The sequence below is a fragment of the Dasypus novemcinctus genome, chromosome 30, assembly GCF_030445035.2.
Source record: "Dasypus novemcinctus isolate mDasNov1 chromosome 30, mDasNov1.1.hap2, whole genome shotgun sequence".
In the NCBI taxonomy this organism is placed as follows: Eukaryota; Metazoa; Chordata; class Mammalia; order Cingulata; family Dasypodidae; genus Dasypus; species Dasypus novemcinctus.
The window spans coordinates 28,986,877-29,008,110 of record NC_080702.1 but is presented as its reverse complement, the minus strand read 5'-3'; the positions used below and the strand labels follow the sequence as shown (position 1 = coordinate 29,008,110).

The window sequence follows — 21,234 nt, the reverse complement described above, 5'->3', positions numbered from 1 at the left end:
TACTTTCCCAATCATTTTGTTCACCCACACATATCCCTAGCCGAACCCAAAAGATATTTAATGAAGATGTCATTTTTCAAGACCTTCTCCAATTACATGCTCCATAAACCTTCCCTTAGGTGGCCCGATCCTGGAGCAGCCTGGTGAACCAGTCCAAGGCTTCCAGAATAGAGGGGGTGGGCCCGGCCACAGTATACCAAAAGGGTACAGGCGGTCTGCCCCAGCTAGGGAGGGCGCTTTTGGGGGGCTGGATGGGGATGAAGCTGTGCCTTAACTCCTGGTTATTAGGTGAAGAGTAGAAATGGAGACCAGCAGACCAGAGAGGAAGGAACATCCACGTGCCTCCAAACCTGCCCCTTAAGCCGTTCACCCAAACCCAACCCTTCATTGCCACTGCCCAACTCCAACCAGGCCCTGCTGCTTCTCTCTCTGCAGCATTCCCAGCCTAGAATTCGGTCAGGCCAGGGTGAACTGACATCTTAGTCCTCTCTTCTGCCCTCCAGCTCACTCACTGGACCTCGACTTTCCTGCCAGTGCAGCCTTGGGGACCCACAGATTAGCGGCCCAGGGGACCACCACCTCTGCGCCAACTCTTAACTCTTTCTGGGTCCACTTCTTTCCTCTCAAGGGGCTCAGATTCCAAGTTGGCCACAGAGGATCATAATAACTTTTTCAAATTCTCTCCCAACCTGTTTATTCAACTATGAAAACAACTTTTTAACCACACTGGCTGGTAATAAAAGCACGAAGCTACGACGTTATTATTCTTGTTTCTTATTAGTGCAGTAAATTACTCTAGTTAATGTAGTTCTGAGTATGCTGGACATTGAAATGGGGGTTATGGTGTGGGTTCAAATTCTTGCCCTGTCACGTACTAAATTGTCTTAGCCTCCTCACCAATCAAAGCAAACTGGTACTAGAACAAACACAGCTTCAGTCTAAGAAATCAAGGTGGCAGTACGCAGAATGCTCTTTGCAGTTAATTCTCCTCTTGGTTTGGGGTTGCATGGCAAGCAGGGGTTCCTGCAACCTGTTATTGGGGAGCTACCCCCTGAAAAAAGCTGTCCTTGGTTCCCTGATGCCTATTCTCCCCGCCAAAAGGAGACACAGGAGGGAGACACAAAACTTAATTTAATAGAAATTTTGTTTGTAGTTTACATTCTGTGGGAGCCGAACTGGAGCCCGCTGACCAGAAGTGGCCCAGTCCTAGGGACAGGGGAGAAAGGGTTTTGGGGTGGGGGGTGTCAAGAGTTCAGGCCCTAGAAGCCCCATTCTTCCTCAGTGCTGTTGGGGGTGGGTAACGGGACGGGACTGGGGATGTCATCCTTTCTCCAGCCCCGTTCTGGACTCCAGGGAGGAGAGCAGGTGGGACTCTCAGGCCTGAGGCTTCTCCTCCACACACACACACACACATCACCCCCCCACTGCTACCCCCACCCCCTAAAGTTGGAGGAGAAATAATGAACAGAGGAAGGGGACAGAGGAAGGCAAAGATGACAACAAAGATGACAGCCAGGGGTGAGGGCTGAAGAAAAGCATCGAAGACAAGACACAGTTTCAAAAAGAGAAAAAAAAAGGGGGGGGGGAGGGAACACGCAAAACCAAAAACCACCCCAAATCCAAACCCGCCTGGAAAAAAAAAATGAAAAGTTCTCCAGTCTCATAGAGACATTATTTGGAGCGGCCGGCTCGGGGGCGGGCACGCTCAGGCCTCAGTCCAGCCCTGGAGGCGGGTGGCGTGGCCTCTACAGCTCGTCCTTGGTCTGGCCGGCAGCGGCGTCTTCCTCCTCGTCCTCCTCCTTGTCCTCGTCGTCCTCCTCCTTGTCCTCATCATCCTCGTCGTCCTCGTCTTTGTCCTCCGCCGCTTCCTCCTCTTTGTGTTTCTTCTCCTCCTCCTCGTCCTTTAGCCTCTGCTCCTCGTCCTGCTTGTCCTTCATGAGCTTCTCTGCAGCCTGTGGGGTACAGGGCCCAGGGCCCGTGCCTCAGCGCCCATCCCCGCTCGCCAGCCCGGGCCCCCTACAACCCGAGAAGGGGACCCGGGTCCTACCTTGGTGGCGCCCCAGGTCTCGTTGCCAAACTCCTCGGCATACGCCTCGTCGTTGGTGATGAGGAAGTTGTCAAAGATGGTGCCGGACTTGACCTGGGGATGAATGGAGAGGGTCAGAGGTGACACCGGTGGTCCCCGCCACGGACTGGCTCACAGCCGTGCTGTCCCCATAACCACTAGCCCCAGACACTGTGCCTGGAGTCTCTGCTCCTAAGCAGCGCCTTATGTACCTAACAGCATTAATCAGGTTGTGGCTAAAACCGGGGGCCCGTGCAGCCTGGGTTCAAGTCCAGCGCTGCCGCTTCCTGCCTGTATGGCCTCGGGCTGGTGACTGCATTCCTCTCTGCCTCAATTTCCCAGTCTGTAAGATGGATTTGCTTGCTTGTTCCAATCTCCATGAGGTATACCTGCTACTGTCAAGGCATCGTGGGGACACACAAAAACTCAGAGCTGGTCAAGCCTGATTTTCTAACAGGGTTGAAACCACCCTGGATTGCTGGGAGGAATGACAGGTTATCAGGGAAGTCCCTGGTGCCTGGTTAAGTCCCTTCAGGATGACTGCAAAGGCAGGTTGGGAAATACTTCCGGAGCAGAGAAGAGGATCATTTCTCGGTCGGGCCTGACCCGGTTGGAATCCTACCCCTGTCCCTTCGGCACCCTCCTCCCGCCCTGGGACACACCTGCCAGAGGTCCAGGCCCAGCACGCCGAAGCTGTCGTAGGCGTAGATGTTGGCGTCGGGAGAGTACTCGGGGTTGTCGATCTCGGGGTGGATCCACTTGCCTTTGTAATCGGGGTTGTCCATCTGCCGGGGCTTCCACTCGCCCTGGGCGAGAAGGGAAGGGACGAGGTGAGCCGAGGCTGGCACCCTCCCTCCCCGCCGGGCACCCCAGCCCCCTCCCACTTGGGGCCCGGGCCCACCTTGTACTCGGGGTTCTGAATCACCGGCGGTTCCCACTCTCCGTCCATCTCTTCGTCCCAGTCCTCGGGCTTCTTAGCATCAGGGTCGGGGATGTGCTCGGGCTTGTCCCAGTCCTGGAAGGGGGGGACAGGAGGACATCTGAGTAGGCCCAGGTGGCCGCCACCCCCTCCACAGTAGGCGTGGCCCGTGCCCAGGTAACCCACCTCTGGCTTGGAGTCCGTGGGGTCATCAATCTTGGCCCGTTCATCCCAGTCTTCCGGCTTGGATGCATCAGGGTCCTTGATCTTCTTGGGTGGCAGGAAGTCCCAGTCATCCTCCAGGGAGCCCGACTCCACCTGGCTGTTGTCAATCTTCACCTCGTAGGTGTTGTCGGGTCGCACGATCAGCGTGTACAGGTGTGTGAACTCGTCGTCCTGAGGAGGGCGGGAGGTGAGTGGCCCCGCCCCCCTGGCTTCCCAGTCTCCCTGGCCTCCCCCACCCCCCGCCCCCCCCCACAAGGCACACCTTACAACGGATGTCCTTGTTGATCAGCACGTTCTTGCCCTTGTAGTTGAAGATGACATGAACCTTCTTGGTGCCAGGACCACAGATGTCAGGGCCTACGCGGGCAAGCAGCGGTAGTTAGGAGCTGGGAGCGGCCCGGTGTTGCAAACCCCCCACTCCAATTTATGAAAAGAAAACTTGGTTCTTTAACTTGACTCTGTTGAGACTCAAAAACGGGACACCCCAGCTCTACCTCTAAATGACTGTAAGAGCCTCGACAACAAAAACCCTGTTCTTATAGATTGGTGAAATAACCACACAGATTCACATCCCTCTCCAGACCACAAACGAAAACCTAACAGATTGCTGCAACCTTTCTGACAGTCTGGTTATTTAAATTCACTTTGTGCCGTGAGAAGAACCTTTCCTTGGCTAAAAAACCAACGGGGTCTGGGTCTCACTCCCGACAAAGGAGACAGAGATCAGTTGACAGAACAGACCCCTCACCGAACATGATGTTGTATTCCGAGTCGCCGTGCATGTCCGTCTGGTCCAAGCCATCCGGAAACAGCTTCACGTAGCCGCCCCCGCAGTCGATGTTCTGCTCGTGCTTGACCGTGAACTGCACCACCAGTGTCTGCTGCTTGTTACTGAAAGGCTCGAATCGGGCCGACAGGGCATAGAAGCGGGCGTCCTGGCTTGTCTGCAGCCCTGGCACGGGACAATAATGGGCTCAACCACTACCCAGGGGGTGGGGTGGGGAGGGACACTAGGCCTAGAAAATATAGGTGCCCCCCCCTCCCTCTGGCCCAGGCCCTGGGCTCCGCCAGGGCTTCCGCTAAGAAGTCTCCCTCCGATCTGGACACCCACCCCCAGGCTCTCACCTTTATCTTTCTCCTCGTCGCCGTAGAATTTGCCAGAACTGAGCACGAATTTGCCAAAATCCGACTTGTGTTTCGATGCGATCCAGCGGTTGGTCCACCCGTCTACGGGGTGAGAGAGGCCGGTAAGGGCGACCGGGTTGAGCCCCGCCCCCCACCCCCAATATCTGAAGGGGGCCGGGGGGTTACCGGGGGGCAGGGAGGGAGATTCAACCCCCTGCGACTCCCTCCACCTCACGCTCCAAGTTTGACACCTCAGGTGACTCAAGCCATCCTCAGGCGAACCCTAACCCCCGCCGCGGGAGGCCGCAGCGCCCTCCACGGTCCCCAGGGAGGCAAAAGGAGGGATCGCCCGCGGCTCCGGCCCCCGGGGGCCACCGTGTTGGCCCTCTGAGCGGTAATTACAGGCGACAACACCGATCCGGGCTGGAGGGCCGGCGGCGGCCTCGGGGCGGGACCTGACGTTACCTGCGTCCAGAAACTGCTCCTTAAAGTAGACGATGGGCTCGGCGGCGGCCAGGCCGAGGAGGCCGAGCAACAGGGGCACGGAGAGAAGCATGGCGAGCCGAGGGGGGCGGCGGCGCGCGCGAGCCCTTCAAAGACGCTCGTCCGGCGGCGGTTCTGCAGCGGCGACAGACGCCGCCGGCGGCCACAGGCTTTTATACCCATCCGCCTCTCAAGCGACCCTGACTCGCCCTTTGCGCCCGCCCCCGCGCCCTATCATTGGTCTGCACCCGCAGCCCTCTCTTCCCATTGGGTCTCTGTCGGCCCAGCAGGTTCGGCTGCGCCTCGGAACGCTGGGTTCCCAGATGGCCGATTTCTATTGGCCGCACCGCCGGCCAATGAGAGTCAACCACGCGTTGCGGGGGACGCCCACTGGTGGGGCGGGGGCCGTGAGCCCCTCAGGCCGGGTCACGTGACCCGACCTCGGCCCGGCCGGGCCCTCGCGCGTGCGCGCTGTTCCCCATCCGGGCGTTTAAACTACCCGCGCGGGCGCAGGTGGCTCCGCGCAGCGTCGGGACCCTGCCTCATTCTCGCTCCGTCCCGTTCCCTTGTCCAGAGGAGTGGACACGGCTTCTTAGCCGCAGCTTACCCTGCATTTGGGAGACACCACCCCGAAGCTGTCCCCGTCTCCCCAGGGTGGGGCCGAGGACAACAGCACCCAGGTGCTGGGGTCTTGGGGCTCCCCTGCGCCCCGGTGCCAGGGAGACAGCCATGCAGGCCGGCGGGGGCGGTGCCAGCTCCCTCCTTCCTTCGCCCCCAAGTGCCCTGGCAGCCTGCTATCGTGTGACCTGGGGATGCCACTTAGTTCCTCTGAAGTCACAGGAACCTCCTGAGAGAGACCAGGAGGGGTGCCCTGGTCTAGAGCAGAAATGCACTAAAAACTTTTAGGGCGCCCTGGAACCGAAGGAAGGAAGCCCAGAAAGCTGTGGCTCCGAGGGTGGGGGTAGGGTTGTTACCCGAATCGCAGCCTCTCCTTTCCTCCCCGCTCAGCTGGAAAGGGGGTCGCTGTCTTGTGGTCTCCCACAAACGGCCTGGCTTTTGCAATTAAACGGCTAAGGGCAGGAGGGCAGGGGGTTCCGTTGGGGAGGGAAAATGGAAAGAGACAGATGGTGGGGAAGATAAGGTCCAAGGGAGGTGGGCAAAGTCTTCCTCTGAAGCCAGGGACACAGGGCTGACACCAATTCCCTGCCCCCAAGCCGCACGGAGGAGGAAAGAGGAAGGAGGAAGAAGGGCTAGGGGTTTTGCAAGCTCTGAAGCCAACTGGCTCTGGACCTGGGAACGTGGGAGTGGATTGCAGAAGGGGAAGGGAGATGTGGAATCCTGGAAAAGGGCGGGGAGGGGAGTCTCCCCTCTAGTGTCCGGAAGGGTATCTGGAAGGGGAGGAATGAGGAGTCTCGGAGAAGTTGGAATTCTGCCCCTTCCCCCAGGCACACTGTTGCCTGGTGTGAACCTGAAGAAGGCAGCTGAAGACCAGGTGATCATCCTAGTCCTGCATTCAGCTCACTTCCACCCTCCCTCCTGTTCTCACTGTCATGGAATGAAAATGGGCTGTCATTTGCCTCGCTGTCCCTGGGTGTCTCCCACAGAACCTGGAGCGGTACAGGCTTAGATTTCCTGAAGGAAGAGTGACCCTGGCCAGCTGCAAGAAGGAAATTCTGGAAGAATTTCTGTGGGAATTCAACCCAAACTGGGCAAGTGCTTTAAAGCTGAAGTGAAAGAGACATTGAGGGACACAGCCTGGATTTTTATTCAGGCCTCACTGTAGTCTCCTGAGGTAGGTAGAGCTGAGATTGGGGGATATTAGTAACCTTTACACACTCAAGCAATAATTGTGATGGTTTGGGGAACAGGTGTAGCTAAGTGGTTGAGTGCTTGCTTCCCATATACGAGGTCCTGGGTTCAATTCCCAGTACCTCCTAAGAAAATAATGACAATAATAACAATTGTGGGAAGCAGACGTGGCTCAACTGATAGAGTGTCTGTCTACCATATGGAGGGTCCAGGGTTCGATCCCCAAGGCCTCCTGACTGGTGTGGTAAGCTGGCCCATTCACAGTGCTGCCACCTGCAAGGAGTGCTGTGCCATGCAGGGGCACCCATGTGCCCCATGTGCAAAGAGTGTGCCCCGCAAGGAGAGCCACCCTGCGTGAAAAAAGTGCAGCCCCCCCAGGAGTTGTGCCCCCCACACAAACACACAGCTGACACAGCAAGATGACGCAACAACAACAAAAAAGATGCAGTTTCCCAGTGCTGCTGGATAATGCAAGCGGACACAGAAGAACACACAGCGAATGAACACAGAGAGCAGACAGGGGGCAGGGGAAGGGAGAGAAAATAAGAAAAAAATACCAATTGTGATGGTTAAATGAGTGTTTTATAAATACTCTACTTAGATGAGTGCCAGACACGTGGTCAGCAGTCAATTGGTATTAGCAATTACTGTGTGAGAGTGCTAGTACTATTTCAAGTAACTCTCCTATCATCTCCATCCTGGCAAGAGAATCCAGGTATGTCAATGGCAGATCTGGAATTAGAATTTACATATGCTATCAAATATAATCACCACCAACTACAGGTGACTCTTGGCCATTTATCTGAAATGTGGCTTGTCCAATCTGACATGCGCTGTAAATGTAAAATAATTTTGGATTTCAGAGACTTGCTGTGAGAAATAAGAATGTGAAAGATTTTTAAAATATATATAAACTTTGTTTCTTAATTTTTAAATAATTCCAAACTTACAGGGCAGTTGCAAAAATAATACAAAACCCACTCATACTGCCAACAAACTGCCCTCCCAGATCCCAGATCTACCAACTTTTAATATTTTGCTTTATTTTACTGTATTATTCTATCATCTCTTTGTCCATTTTCTAAATATTTGACAGTAGGTTTATACATCATGTTTCCTGAATACTTAATACTTTCATGTACATTTCCTTAGAACAAGGATATTCAGTTACATAACTACCTTATATACAGTTGTCAAGTTTAAAAAATTTAACTTTAAAATAAAGCAAATAGTCTATCTCCCAATTTTTTCATATGTCTCAGTAATGTCATTTTGGGCCTCTTCTCCACCATTCTTAGCTCCAGTCCAGAATCGTGTATTGCATTTAATTGCCATTGTCTCTTTAGTTTCTTTTTAAACTGTGGAAACACACAGACAACATGAATTTTCCCATCTCAGGCACTCCCAAGCATACAATTCAATGGGATTAATCACATTCCCAGTACTGCGAAAGATAGTAATAATTTTTACATGAGTATGTGTTGAAATGCTTTTACTCTGGGCATATTAGGTTAACTAAGACGTTAAAATTAATTTCGCCAGTTTCTTTTCTAATGGCTCTACTAGAAAACTTGAAATTGCTTTTGCGTATCACTGGATTTCCATAGCGCAGCAGAGATCTAGACTAAGCATTACTGATCTGAGTTTGATCTTCATGGAGTATGAGGTTGGGGGGAATCTGGAAGGTTTATAATTTCTGGCCCCATCTCCACCAAAACTCACCATAGAACCTTGGGCTAGAGATATCACCTGAGCCTCAGTTTTCTCATCTGTGAAATGGGGATTATATTAGTATCTACATCATGGGATCTGGGGAGACGTGAACTAATACGCCTGAAGCACTTAGCACTGGCTTGAGTACTGAGGAGGTAGTTCCAGAGATCAGCTGCCACTATCCTTTTATTATATCAAATGAGTTCCTCCCCACTCTATAAAAAGGGCGTAGTCCCTACCCGGCCCGACTTTGAAAGTTTAAAAGTAACTGAAACCAGCCGCGTGATCGTCTCTCCAGCCCACCTGTCACCTCCCTCCGCAGCTGCAAGGCAGAATCCCACGAGGGCAAAGGGCACGAGGCCCCCCAGAGGGTGAAGTCCAAGGTCACATAGGCCGGAGGCGCGGCTAGATGAAATCTCAAATCAAGGCTGATTTTCTGCCCTCGAGAGCAACAATTTGACCTGCCTGGGAAACCGGAAACCACCATTCAAGCCGGGGGCGGCGGTCTGAGGTTCGGATGACACACTCAAGATGGCGCGCTCCGAGCACCGCGCCACGCTCCTGACGCCCTCAAGATGGCGGCGCACGCTCCGCGCGCCGGTTCCGGTTCCGGTCGCTCTGGGGAGGCCGGGCCACGCGGGGCGCGTTGGGAGCAGCTATGGCGGACGGGCCGGTGGCCGAGCTGCTGCTGCGGCGGCTGGAGGCCACCGACGGCGGCCTGGACAGCGCGGAGCTGGCGGGCGAGCTGGGCGTGGAGCACCAGGTCGTGGTGGGCGCCGTGAAGAGCTTGCAGGCGCTGGGCGAGGTGAGCCGAGCCGGTGATGCCGGGCCTCAGCGCTTTTTGTACCTGCTCGGCTATTGTCAGGAGGGCCCAGTCTTCACGCCGGAGCCCCTTGGAGCTGCTTAGGGCCACTTTTATGTGTCCACCCGGGCGCACGAACGTTCACGCATGCTACAAACGTCCCCTGAGGCGGGTTTGGTCTGGGAGGGGACGACGGTGAACGCGAAAGTTGCGATAACTGCCCTCACGGAGGTTGCGGTCTCATCGGGAGAAACCCACGTGACCAGGGTGATGGGGAAAACACAGGGAACCCAGAGCTGACCGCTTCACCCAACCTTGTGGGTCGGAGAGGACTTGCCAGAGGAGGTAGCAGTTGAATTGGGTCTCGGCACTGAGGAGAAAAACCGTGGCATGTTAGGGGTCAGTAGGCGGGGCGGGAGAGCTTAAATAAGTGGCTGGAGGGATCTCCCGAGCCAGAATTTGTAAGACTTGTAGGCCTTTATCTCATAGCGGTGCTGGGAAGCCACAGCCTGAAGCTGGGAAGCCATATGGTTAGATGCATGAGTTTTCAACATCACCTTGGGGAAAGGATGAGCAGGGTCAGGACTGGAAGCGAGAGAAGGGACAGAGGCTGGCACGTCCCCAAGCCAGAAGGGAAACAGCTGGGATAGCAGGAGAGATAAGGCAGCAGATGCAGCCATGAAGCCCAGGCTTCTGGCTTGGGTGAGTGGGAGCGATGGGGGACGTGGAGGGGCCCAGGGGCCATCCTGGAGGCTCCACCCATGAGGCCAGGACTCAGGAGATTGGTTTGGGCTGTGTATTTATTGTGTTTGCATTCCTTATCCCACTCTGATCTCAGTTTTACTTTTCATCCAGTTCTTGCCATCATCCTGGGATGGTGGCACTTTTGCTTCTCTCCTCATTTTGAGGATGTGGCAGCAGCCCAGCATTGTTCAATAACAGGATCAGTGTCACAAGAAGGGGCAGGTGAGCCCAATTTAAAGTTAGGCACTCTGGCTGCAAAGCCTCTGCAGTGTAGATGAGTGACAGTACTTTGAGCCGAGTAAAATCAATGTTTGTATAGGTCATAGGGAATTAACCAATGATAATTTAATGCGGTCCAATCTAAGTATAATAAGTGTAATAAATGTGGGTAGTAGTAATTAACATAACTTAATAAGTCAACATGTGCAGTGTTTACCACGTGCTAAGCACCCTCCATCACTTAATGTGCTTTAACTTGTTTGTTCCTTCTAAAAACTCTCAGGCAGAGCTCACTGATAGTCACTTATGCAAGAGGGGACTCCCTCAGGGAGCATAGAGCAGCTTTCCCAAGGTTATAAGCAAGTGAGAAGAGTTGGATTAGTACCCAGCCCAGCGCTGTCTCTGCGTTAACACTGGACCCTTTTGGTGGAGCTTCAGGTTCCTGGTTTGTCACTTGGACCTCCAGGGACCTTCCTTCCCTGATACCTGGGGAGCCAAGGCACAAACAAAGGTGATGACGAATCCATTTGCCTGAGACGTTAAAATCTGTCACTGGCTCAAAAGTGATAGCAAGGATTTGTCTTCTGCCAGGCAACACCCGTAGTTCTTTGCCTCATCCTGGGAGGTGTCAGTTGTCACTGGCCCAGGGAACGCCTTCCTCTGAGATCCTTGGGCTGAAAAGGGAGAACAGTGGGAAGCGGACTTGGCCCAGTGGTTAGGGCATCCACCTACCACATGGGAGGTCCACGGTTCAAACCCCGGGCCTCCTTGCTATGTGGGGCTGGCCCACGTACAGTGCTGATGTGCGCAAGGAGTGCCCTGCCACACAGGGGTGTCTCCCGCGTAGGGGAGCCCCATGCGTGAGGAGTGCGCCCCGTAAGGAGAGCCGCCCAGTGCAAAAGAAAGTGCAGCCTGCCCAGGAGTGGCGCCACACACACAGAGAGCTGATGCAGCAAAACGATGCAACTGAAAATGAGACAAAGATTCTGGGTGCTGCTGATAAGAATGCAAGTGGACACAGAAGAACTCATGGAGATCAGACAACTGGGGAGAAGGGGAGAGAGAAAAAAAAAGGCGATAGAGTGGGGCTCCGCCTCCAGGCAGTCTGTGCTTGGAACCCGGTCCCAGGACTGCCGCGAAGGGGTGCCTGGCTCTGAACTCGTGTGTCCCCCGCGTCCCTGTTTCCCTGCAGGTCATCGAGGCCGAGCTGCGCTCCTCCAAGCACTGGGAGCTCACCCCCGAGGGCGAAGAGATTGCCCGGGAGGGTAGCCACGAGGCCCGGGTGTTCCGGAGCGTCCCCCCCGAGGGCCTAGCCCAGAGTGAGCTCATGGTAAGAGGCAGCCCAGCCTGGGGGGAGGCGCTGGGGTGGGGAGCAGCCCTTGGGCCCCGCCCACCACCCCTCCTCTTCCTTCAGAGGCTGCCCAGCGGCAAAGTGGGGTTCAGCAAGGCCATGTCCAACAAGTGGATCCGGGTGGACAAGAGCGCGGCCGACGGGCCCCGGGTCTTCCGAGTGGTGAGTCCCTCGGGTGGGGGGGGGATTGGCGGCGGGGGGCAGGCCCGGACCCGGGCCTCACCGCCCCTTGTCCCCGCAGGCCGACACCATCGAGGACGAGGTCCGCCGGCGGCTCCTGCTGGTCCAGGGCAGGGAGGCCGAGAAGCTGGGCGAGAAGGAAAGGAGCGAGCTCAGGAAGAGGAAGCTCCTGACTGAAGTGTGAGCGGCCGCAGCCCCCCGGGGCCCCAGTGGGTGCTGGCGGTCATTCCCGGGGTGCCCACGGCGGCCAGGCGGGGTGCAGCACGCCGGGACTCCCTCACCCCTGAGCTGCTGCCTGCTCTGAGCAGACCCCGTACGCTCTTGAGCCGGCTGCCGGCGTCCGACCTTGTCTCTGCCACTTCCTGGCTGTGACCTTGGCCAAGGCACTGGCGCTTGCCGGGCCTCATCTGCCCCATCTTGAAAACGGCCAGGCTTGTGGGGCAACGTTAGCGGGTCAGCAGAGCAGGGCACCTGCAAACACAGCCGTGTTCTTTCTTTTTTTTTTAAACAAATTATTTTTTATTTGTTTCTGTTCTCCCCCCCCCCCGCCCTGCCAGTTGTCTATTCTCTGTGTCCATTTGCTGCGTGTTCTTCTTTTTGTCCGCTTTTTGTTGTTGTCAGTGGCATGGAAATATGTGTTTCTTTTTGTTGCGTCATCTGATTGTGTCAGCTCTCCGTGTATGCGGCGCCATTCCTGGGCAGGCTGCACTTTAGCGCTGGGCACCTCTCTTTATGGGGCGCACTCCTTGCGTGTGGGGCTCCCCTACGCGGGGGACACCCCTGTGTGGCACAGCACTCCTTGCGCGCATCAGCACTGCGTGTGGGCCAGCTCCACACGGGTCAGGAGGCCCGGGGTTTGAACTGCGGACTTCCCATGTGGTCGACGGATGCCTTATCCATTGGGCCAAGTCCGCTTCCCAACAGCTGTGTTCTGAATGCCTTCAACAGCCCCTGCGCACAGTAGGCTCTCAGCTCGTGTTTGTTGAGCGAATAAGCAAATGAGCACAGGGAGCCAAGTTAGAGGAACCTGGGTGGTGACAAACGTCAGGAAGAAACTAGAGCCAAGTGACTCGATGGGGGTCATCTTCGGGTGGGAGGTGGAGGGTGGCCTCTTGGGGCAGTGACCGCCGTGTCCCCTCCCCTCCTCGGGCCACAGGACCCTGAAGACCTACTGGGTAAGCAAAGGCAGTGCCTTCAGCACCAGCATCTCCAAGCAGGAGGCAGAGCTGAGCTCCGAGATGATCTCCAGGTAGGGGCGTCCCCTGGGGCTGGTGGGAACGGTGCGGGCAGGGGGCTGTCGAGCTGCCCTCACCACGTCTGGGCACCCCACCTGCCCCACAGCGGCTCCTGGCGGGACCGGCCGTTCAAGCCCTACAACTTCTCGGCCCGCGGCGTCCTCCCCGACAGCGGCCACCTGCACCCCCTGCTCAAAGTCCGCTCCCAGTTCCGGCAGATCTTCCTGGAGATGGGGTGAGCGCGGCGGGGCCGGGGCGGCCCCGTTCTGGCCACCGGGGCAGGGCCACGAGGGCACGCCTTCCCCCCAGGTTCACCGAGATGCCGACCGACAACTTCATCGAGAGCTCCTTCTGGAACTTCGACGCGCTCTTCCAGCCCCAGCAGCACCCGGCGCGCGACCAGCATGACACCTTCTTCCTGCGAGGTGGGTCGGAGGGGCCAGGCCCTGGGCGGGACCCCTCGCCCGCACTCCACGGCTCTCTGAGCGTGCCAGGGCCTCCGTCCGTGCCATCACATACCACCACACACCGGGCAGCTTCAAACAACAGAAATAGCTCACCTCGCCTCCGAAGGCCGAAGATCAAGGTCAAGGTGTCAGCAGGGCCGCCCGCCCCTCATAGGAGGGCCCTTCCTCGTCTCCTCTGGCTCCGATGGCTCCTGGCGTGTAGACACAGGGCTCCGGGCTCTGCCTCATCTTCTCACGACCTCCTCCTCAGGTTGCTTTAACTTCCGGACATGAACTTGGCATTGGGGTGTGTGTGTACCGTTCAACCCGCCTCACACCTTCTGCTAAGAACTGTGTCCCCCAGCCCTTCAAGGCAGCCTCGGGCGTCCAGCCTCTCTCCTATGTCCCCTCAGAGGAGCCACCCCGTCCCATCCCTAAGTTCGACAAAAGCCCCTCACCCCCGTCTCAGCCCATGGTGCCCAGTTTGTTGATTTCCTGCTCCTTAGCACGGAACGAAATGGAATGAATGCCGGTGCTGGAAGGTCACAGAGGAGGCGCCAGGCAGGGTCATCAGTTGCTTGTTATTTGGCCGGAAGCCACGATGCCACTGTCACCATCTCAGCACCCAAGCCTTCTATCCATCTTCTGTGTGCCAGGCGCTGTTTTAATTGTCCCCGTTCTACACATGGGGAGACTGAGGCACAGAAGGGGAGAAGTCCCAGGGTTTTCAGGCTCGCCGAGATCGTGTCCCCTGCAAGGGGATCTCAAGGCTTTGTAGGTTCACGGAACAGAGGCTCGCTACACGTTGTCTGTGTTCCGAGGTCCCCGTTGAGCCACGAATGAGACAAGTCACTGTCCCAGGGAGGCCTGCATCCTAGCGGGCGTGCATTAACCTCGCAAGCCGTGTAGGGGGCAGGTGGCACTAAACACAGTGCAGAAGGTGGCATGTGAGCGGTGGGGCGAGAGAGAGAAAAGGGTCAGGGAAGGTTGTCGGAGAGGCTGACGTTGGAGCAAAGACCAAAGGAAGCGAGGGGGGAGCCCCGGCCATGTATACGGAGTCAACGGTGTGTGCAAAGGCCCAGGGGCGGGGTCGTGCCCGGCGTGCCCGCAGGTCTGCGTGGTAGAGGCGGGCAGGGAGGTGACGGGCAGGTCCTGCCTGGCGGGCTGCAGCTGGGGGACTGGGGCTTCGGCTCCACGTGCGGTGGGAGTCACAGAGGGTCCTGGGGAGAGGAGGGTCGGGGCCTGCCTCAGGTGTTCCCAGGCACCCTCCGCATGGCCACCTGCTCCTCGACTGACCCCCTGCCCCTCTGTCCCCGCCCAGACCCAGCCGAGGCCCTCCAGCTCCCAACGGACTACGTTCAGCGGGTCAAGCGGACCCACTCTCAGGGTGGCTACGGTTCCCAGGGGTGAGGCAGGCCCAGGACCTCCCGTGGGCTGGGGGCGGCGTGGGCAGGAGGTCGGGGGCCCGGTGGCCACGGCCTCTGACTCCCCGCCTTCCCCCCGGAAGGTACAAGTACACCTGGAAGCTGGACGAGGCCCGCAAGAACCTGCTGCGCACGCACACCACGGCGGCCAGCGCCCGCGCCCTCTACCGCCTGGCCCAGAAGGTACGGCCTGGCCGTGGCGGGGGCTGCCCGGGACCCCTTTTGGTTTGTTTTTTTTTTTAAATTTCTCTTCCTTTCCCTGCCCCCTGCAGTTGTCTGCTCTCTGTGTTCATTTGCTGTGTGTTCTTCTGTGTCCACTGGTATTCTTGTCAGCGGCACCAGGAATCTGTCTCTCTTTGTTGCGTCATCTTGCTGTGTGCTCTCCGTGTGTGCGGCGCCATTCCTGGGCAGGCTGCACTTTCTTTCGCGCTGGGCGGCTCTCCTTACGGGGTGCACTCCTTGCGCGTGGGGCTCCCCTACATGGGGGACACCCCTGTGTGGCATGGCACTCCTTGTGCGCATCAGCACTGCGCATGGGCCAGCTCCACACGGGTCAGGAGGCCCGGGGTCTGAACCCTGACCTCCCGTATGGGCCAAATCCACCTGCCCCGGGACCCCTTCTTTTCTTTTCTTTTTTTTTTTTCCCATTTTTTATTTTTTGTCTGTATTCATTTTTTAAATATTACATTAAAAAAAAATGAGGTCCCCATATACCCCCCACCCCCCTCACCCCACTACTTCCCCTTCTTGACCGGGGCGCGGCCCGCCCGCCTCTGACCCCCCAGAAGCCCTTCACGCCCGTCAAGTACTTCTCCATCGACCGCGTGTTCCGGAACGAGAGCCTGGACGCCACGCACCTGGCCGAGTTCCACCAGATCGAGGGCGTCGTGGCCGACCACGGCCTCTCGCTGGGCCACCTCATGGGCGTCCTCCGGGAGTTCTTCAGCAAGCTGGGTGAGCGGGCGGAACCGGGGCCGGCGGGGGGGCCCCGCCATCGCCAGCTCACCTCCTCCCCCCGTGCCCCGTCCCCCCCCAGGCATCACCCAGCTGCGCTTCAAGCCGGCCTACAACCCCTACACGGAGCCCAGCATGGAGGTGTTCAGCTACCACCAAGGTCAGGCGCCCGCGCCCGCCCCACGCCCCGTGCCCGAGCCCCGACGCACCCCCCCCCACACCCTCCTTCTCCTCCTCCCAGGCCTGAAGAAGTGGGTGGAGGTGGGGAACTCCGGGCTCTTCCGCCCCGAGATGCTGCTGCCCATGGGGCTCCCCGAGAACGTGTCGGTCATCGCCTGGGGTCTCTCGCTGGAGCGGTGAGTGCCTGCGCGTAACGCGGGGTGTCTGGCCGCCGCGCTCTCCGTGAGCGCCTCCGGCGTGCCCGGTCTGTGCGACGGGCAGGAGGCGCCCGGGCCCGCGGAGCTGAGGTTCTAGTGGGGCGAGGAGGACAATAATCGGCAAGACGAATGGATAAATAAAATCGGGAGGGTGTCTCAGGGCAGTGAGTGCTGTAGAGGAAGGCAAGCAGAGGGGCAGTGAGGGGATTAAGGAAGGCTTCTTGGAGGAGGTGGCATCTGGGCAAAGACTCGAGGGGGCTGAAGGAACGAGCCGTGAGCTATTTCCAGGCGGAGAGAACACTGCGCAGAGGCCGGATCGTGCGCAGGGTGTTTGAGGAACGACACGGAGGCCGGGGTGAACTGAGTAGAGGGAGCACGGGGCGAGGGCGGGACGGGAGGGGCCGGAGCAGAGCCTGCAGGGAGGAAGGCGGGGGCCCAGGAGGGCCGCGGACCCTGTGTCACACCGCCCTCCGCTCCCCCAGCCCGACGATGATCAAATACGGCATCAACAACATCAGGGAGCTGGTGGGCCACAAGGTGAACCTGCAGATGGTGTACGACAGCCCCCTGTGCCGCCTGGACGCCGAGCCGCAGGCGCCACGGCTGCAGGAGGCGGCGTGACGGGGGGCCCTGGCTCCACCCCCGCCGCCCTGCCTCCACCCCGGCCGGTGCCCCCCTGTATTTATGAGGCCTCTGTGAGGCCAGCCCCCTGCCCCCCCCATAGTATCTTGCCTGCCTGCCCCAGGGTCCCAGGACCAGGTGTGCTCTGGCCTTCCATGGGGCCCCTGCAGGCTAATAAAGCAGGCAGTTGCCCTCATCTGGTGCCTTTTCCTTAGGGGTGGGGCGGGCCCTGGCAGGCCAACCCCCCGCCCAGGCCCACTGCTTAGTGGGGGCAAGCCTGGGTGTGAGGGGCGGTGGCTCGGGGCTCTCGGGTTCTCGGGCAATCATCAACAGTCTCAAGTACTAAAACGCAGCGAGCGTTTACCTGCCCCCTGGTGGGCACCAGGCCCTCTTCTAGGTGAGTGAATCCGGGACCCCTGCCCTTCGGGGACATTTGGGGGACAGCGGGGGTGAGCAAGAGCCAGGAGAGGGGCGAGGTGGTCTTTAAAAAAAATAATCCTAAGAACTTCAAACAAGCAGAGACGGAGAGAGGAATAAAATCGGCACAGACCTGTCGCCCTTCCTGAGTTGGCCAGTGAGAGTTTCACACCCCAGCTTCATCTCCTGTGGATCTTTTCTATGTAAATATTTTCGAAGCAAACCCCAGCTGTCACATCCCTCACCCCACGTCGTTCTGGGGGACAACACACTTGGAAACGCAGGCAGTTTTTTATTTGATACTTTCTATCTGGCTTTTTTTCTTTCAATTTCTCTCCCCTTTATCTCCCACTCCCCCGTTGTCTGCTCTCTGTGTCCATTGGCTGTGTGTTCTTCTGTGTCTGCTTGAATTCTTGTCAGTGGCATCAGGAATCTGTCATTTTGTTGTGTCATCTTGATGCATCAGCTCTCTGTGTTTACAGCACACTCCTGGACAGGCTGCACCTTTCTTCACGCTGGGCGGCTCTCCTTACAGGGCACACTCCTTGCGCGTGGGGCTCCCCTATGTGGGGGACACCCCTGCGTGGCACAGCACTCCTTGCGCACATCAGCACTGCGCGTGGGCCAGCTCACCACGAGTCAGGAGGCCCGGGGTTTGAGTCATGGGCCTCCCATGTGGTAGGTGGACGCGCTCTCTGTTGAGCCAAATCCATTTCCCGTGGGCAGTTTTCTTAACACAATCACACCCAGTAAGACTGATGGAGTCAACTGAGGCTCCAGATGGCATGGGCCCAGCTCTCCCTAGAGCCCTCAGCCAGGTTTTTTTTTCCTCCATTTATTTCAAATGGGATGATTCGATGACACAGAAAGATACTCAGGCAAACTGCGCTTCTGAATGCCTGTATCTGTAAAAGCTTAACCAGTGGTGGGGAAGTGGATGTGGATCAAGTGATTGCGCTCCCGCCTACCACGAGAGGTCCATTGTTTGGTTCCGGGTGCCTCCTAAAAATGATAGCGAGCTGGCGAGCTGGTGTGACGAGCAGGCATAGCAAGATGACACAAGAGACGCAAGAAGAAAAACAATGAGAGACAGCAAAGCATGGGATGGAGAGAGGTGGCTCAAGTGATTAGTGCCTCCCTCCCACATTGGAGGTGCGGGCTCAGTTTCCCGTGCCTCTTAAAGAAACGACAGACAGAGCAAGTGCGAACAACGAGGGGGTGGGGAGAAATAAATTTTTAAAAATAATTACCACTTGGGAGTGGATGTAGCTCAGTGGTTGAGCGCCTGCTTCCCATATATAAGGTCCTGAGTTTAATCCCCTATATTTCCTAAAAAAAAGAAAAACAGGTGCTTAAAAATAGTCATTTGTATATATGATGTTGACAAGATAGGGCTTCCATCTTGCATGTGTTCAAAAATACCGCAAATGGTGCACAGTAAAAATCATCCTGCCTTTTGCGTGTTGCTTTTTTTTTTTTAATTTCTCTCTCCTTCCTGTGTTCTGTCAGCCTGCATTCTTGTCAGTGGCACTGGGAATCTGTCGCTTTTTTGTTGCGTCATCTTGTGTCACCTCTCCGTGTGTGTGTGTGTGTGTGTGTGTGTGTGGCCCCACCCCTGGCAGGCTGCACTTTCTTTCGCGCTGGGTGGCTCCTTATGGGGCGCACTCCTTGTGCGTGGGGCTCCCCTACGCGGGACACCCTGTTGTGTCAGGGCGCTCCTTGCGCGCATCAGCACTGCGCATGGGCCAGCTCCACGTGGGTCAAGGAGACCCAGGGTTTGAACCCTGGACCTCCCATGCGGTAGGCAGACACCCTTATCTATTGGGCGAAATCCGCTTCCCTGTGTGTTGCTTTTTGTTTGGGTTAGAGTGTGATGTGTGCATTTGCACATGTGTGTGCACGCTCGACATTAAATCTCAGCATCAACTGATGCTTTGAGCATACTTTTTCACAAACGATGTTTATTCCACACTTGTATTCATTTCGGCCACGTACATTCTTATTTTAATTCGTAACAGCTCAGACACAGTATTGTGGGGGTCCTTTGTGTGTTTTTTTTTCCTCCAGGACTCAGGTTTATAGAAACATGCAGAAAGTATAATGTTCCCATATAGTCCCCTCTCAGTTTTCCCCATTAACATTTTGGAAAGATGCACTTTAACTAAACACTAATATTAGCCACTGTTTATTGGATGCTAAATACATGTCAGGTGTTTTATTCCTGGAACCCTTACAGCAGGCCACTATACTAGGTTTTATCAGCGCCGCTTACTGGTGAGCTAGTAAGTTACACCATCTGCAATGCGATTCTGTCACTCAACTACCCGGATTTTATTCAGATTCTACCTGTGAAAGGGCACAATCCCCAAAAGAGTGCCCTTGTTTCAAACACCTGAAAGTACAGCGGTTCCCAGGGCCACCCTCACTTCTGACCCATTGGCTACAAATTGGGGAGTTACTGCCATTCATCCTCAGGTGCAGTAATTTGTTAGAACAGCCCAGAACTCAGAGAAAAACGACCATAATTACTAGTTTTATTGGAGTGAAAAGGATACAAAGAGGAAGAGGCACACACGGCAAGGTCTCGGAGGGTCTCCCATGCAAAGTTTCCGTGTCCTGTCCCCAAGAGAAAGGATGTGTCACTGTCCCGACACCCGGACTTAGATGATCAGTCAGGTAAGCTATCCTGTCTATCATTTTTATTTGGGTTTCGATACATAGGCGTGATGACTGAAGCAATGCCCCTGTGGCTGAACTCAAGCCCTGCCTGTCCCCAGAGGTCTGCCTAAGACGGTGGCTCAAAGCCCCAACTCCCTCACCACATGACTGGTCTGTCTAGCAGGGCTAGTTCCCAACTGCCCCCACCCTGAGTCATCTCGTTGGCATCAAATGCCCGGCCTGGTTGGAGGGTTCACCATAACGAAGACAGTTCTGACCATGGGAAACTCCCAAGATTTAGGAAGTATCCTGGCCAACCTCTTTACACAACATGACAAACGTTTTGACAGAGTGGCAGTTTCATGATCACCCCGTGGGTAATAGTCCAGAGTTCAGATCTGAATCCAAATTTTCCAGAACGTGGACATAAAGATGTGTGTCAGTGGGCAGCCCGGGACGGAACCTGGCAGGGGGGATTGGGAGATGTGAGTGGAGTCCTGTTTCCTCCCACACACGGACACCATGGCAGGTGTCCCTGAGCCAGAGCTCCAGCCCAGCCTCCAGTGACTTCCCAGGCAATTGGAACCGAATCTGAAGGCCTCACCTTGGATCCCAACCCAACTACTGCCCGACTTTCCATTCCAATCTCACCGCCTTCCTGTCACGCTACGCTTCTTCCTTGCTCCTCGAATGCAGCTTGCTTTTGCCTCAGGACTGCACACACACAGCTCTGTTCAAGTCTTCCCCCCTTGCCCCTTTTTTAAAAATTGGATTGTCTTCATATTATTGAGTCGCAAGAGTTCTTTGTAAATTCTGGATGCAAATTCCTTACTAGATAAATATTCTGCAAATATTTCCTCCCAGTCCATGGCTCTTAGTGTGCTAAACACAGTCATTATCATTGTTGATACTGTTATTAAAGGAGTATTAGTACAACCATTATCATCAAAGGATAAGGGCCCAACCCTGTATGTAATGAGCCAGACCGCCCCCCGCCCCCCAGAGTTTCAAGGAGCTTCTAAGTTGCACAAGTGAAAACTTAAGATAAACTCATTAAAAATTTTTTGAGGTACCAGAGTCAGGGATTGAACGCAACTATTGAGCAACATCAGCTTTCTGTGTTTTTTCCCCCCCGTTTATTTGCTTGCTTGTGTTACTAGCAGGTACCAGGGATAGGACAGCACCTCGTGTATGAGAAGCAGGCGCTCAACCACCTGAGCTAGCTCGGCTGCCAAACTCATAAATTTTTATACTGAGGGCAACAGGAAGCCACGACCACAACCGGAAGACTGCAAGGGCCAGAATTTTTTTTTTACTGGAAAGAAGCCCTGAGGCAAAGCAGATGACTTGAGAAGTAAAGTGTAAAAACAGGGGTCGCCTATTAAACACCGGCGACCCCCGGGCCATGTTGCGTCCCAAATCGCTCGCACATGCGCACAGGACAGCTCGCGCCCCCCGCCTCCGCGC

The 21,234-nt window shown here is 56.1% G+C and overlaps 2 protein-coding genes across 2 annotated transcripts; one reads left to right on the top strand and one right to left on the bottom strand.

The window, feature by feature from the left end:
* Nucleotides 1-1,114: 1,114 nt before the first annotated feature.
* Nucleotides 1,115-4,976, bottom strand: CALR (calreticulin). The gene is made up of 9 exons (XM_004476019.2): nucleotides 4,800-4,976; nucleotides 4,335-4,436; nucleotides 3,958-4,161; nucleotides 3,472-3,566; nucleotides 3,171-3,380; nucleotides 2,967-3,080; nucleotides 2,728-2,871; nucleotides 2,048-2,140; nucleotides 1,115-1,952 (listed from the first exon to the last, which is right to left on the bottom strand). The coding sequence occupies exons 1-9, from the start codon at nucleotides 4,888-4,890 to the stop codon at nucleotides 1,746-1,748; spliced, it is 1,260 nt and encodes a 419-aa protein (XP_004476076.1). The 5' UTR covers nucleotides 4,891-4,976; the 3' UTR covers nucleotides 1,115-1,745.
* A 3,989-nt stretch (nucleotides 4,977-8,965) lies between these two features.
* FARSA (phenylalanyl-tRNA synthetase subunit alpha) lies at nucleotides 8,966-16,888 on the top strand. Its single transcript, XM_004476026.5, has 13 exons — nucleotides 8,966-9,144; nucleotides 11,297-11,434; nucleotides 11,519-11,617; nucleotides 11,697-11,815; nucleotides 12,792-12,884; nucleotides 12,977-13,105; nucleotides 13,180-13,295; nucleotides 14,638-14,722; nucleotides 14,824-14,923; nucleotides 15,526-15,694; nucleotides 15,777-15,854; nucleotides 15,936-16,050; nucleotides 16,554-16,888. Exons 1-13 carry the CDS (start codon nucleotides 8,998-9,000, stop codon nucleotides 16,690-16,692), a joined length of 1,527 nt encoding a protein of 508 aa, XP_004476083.2. The 5' UTR covers nucleotides 8,966-8,997; the 3' UTR covers nucleotides 16,693-16,888.
* The last annotated feature ends 4,346 nt before the right edge of the window (nucleotides 16,889-21,234 follow it).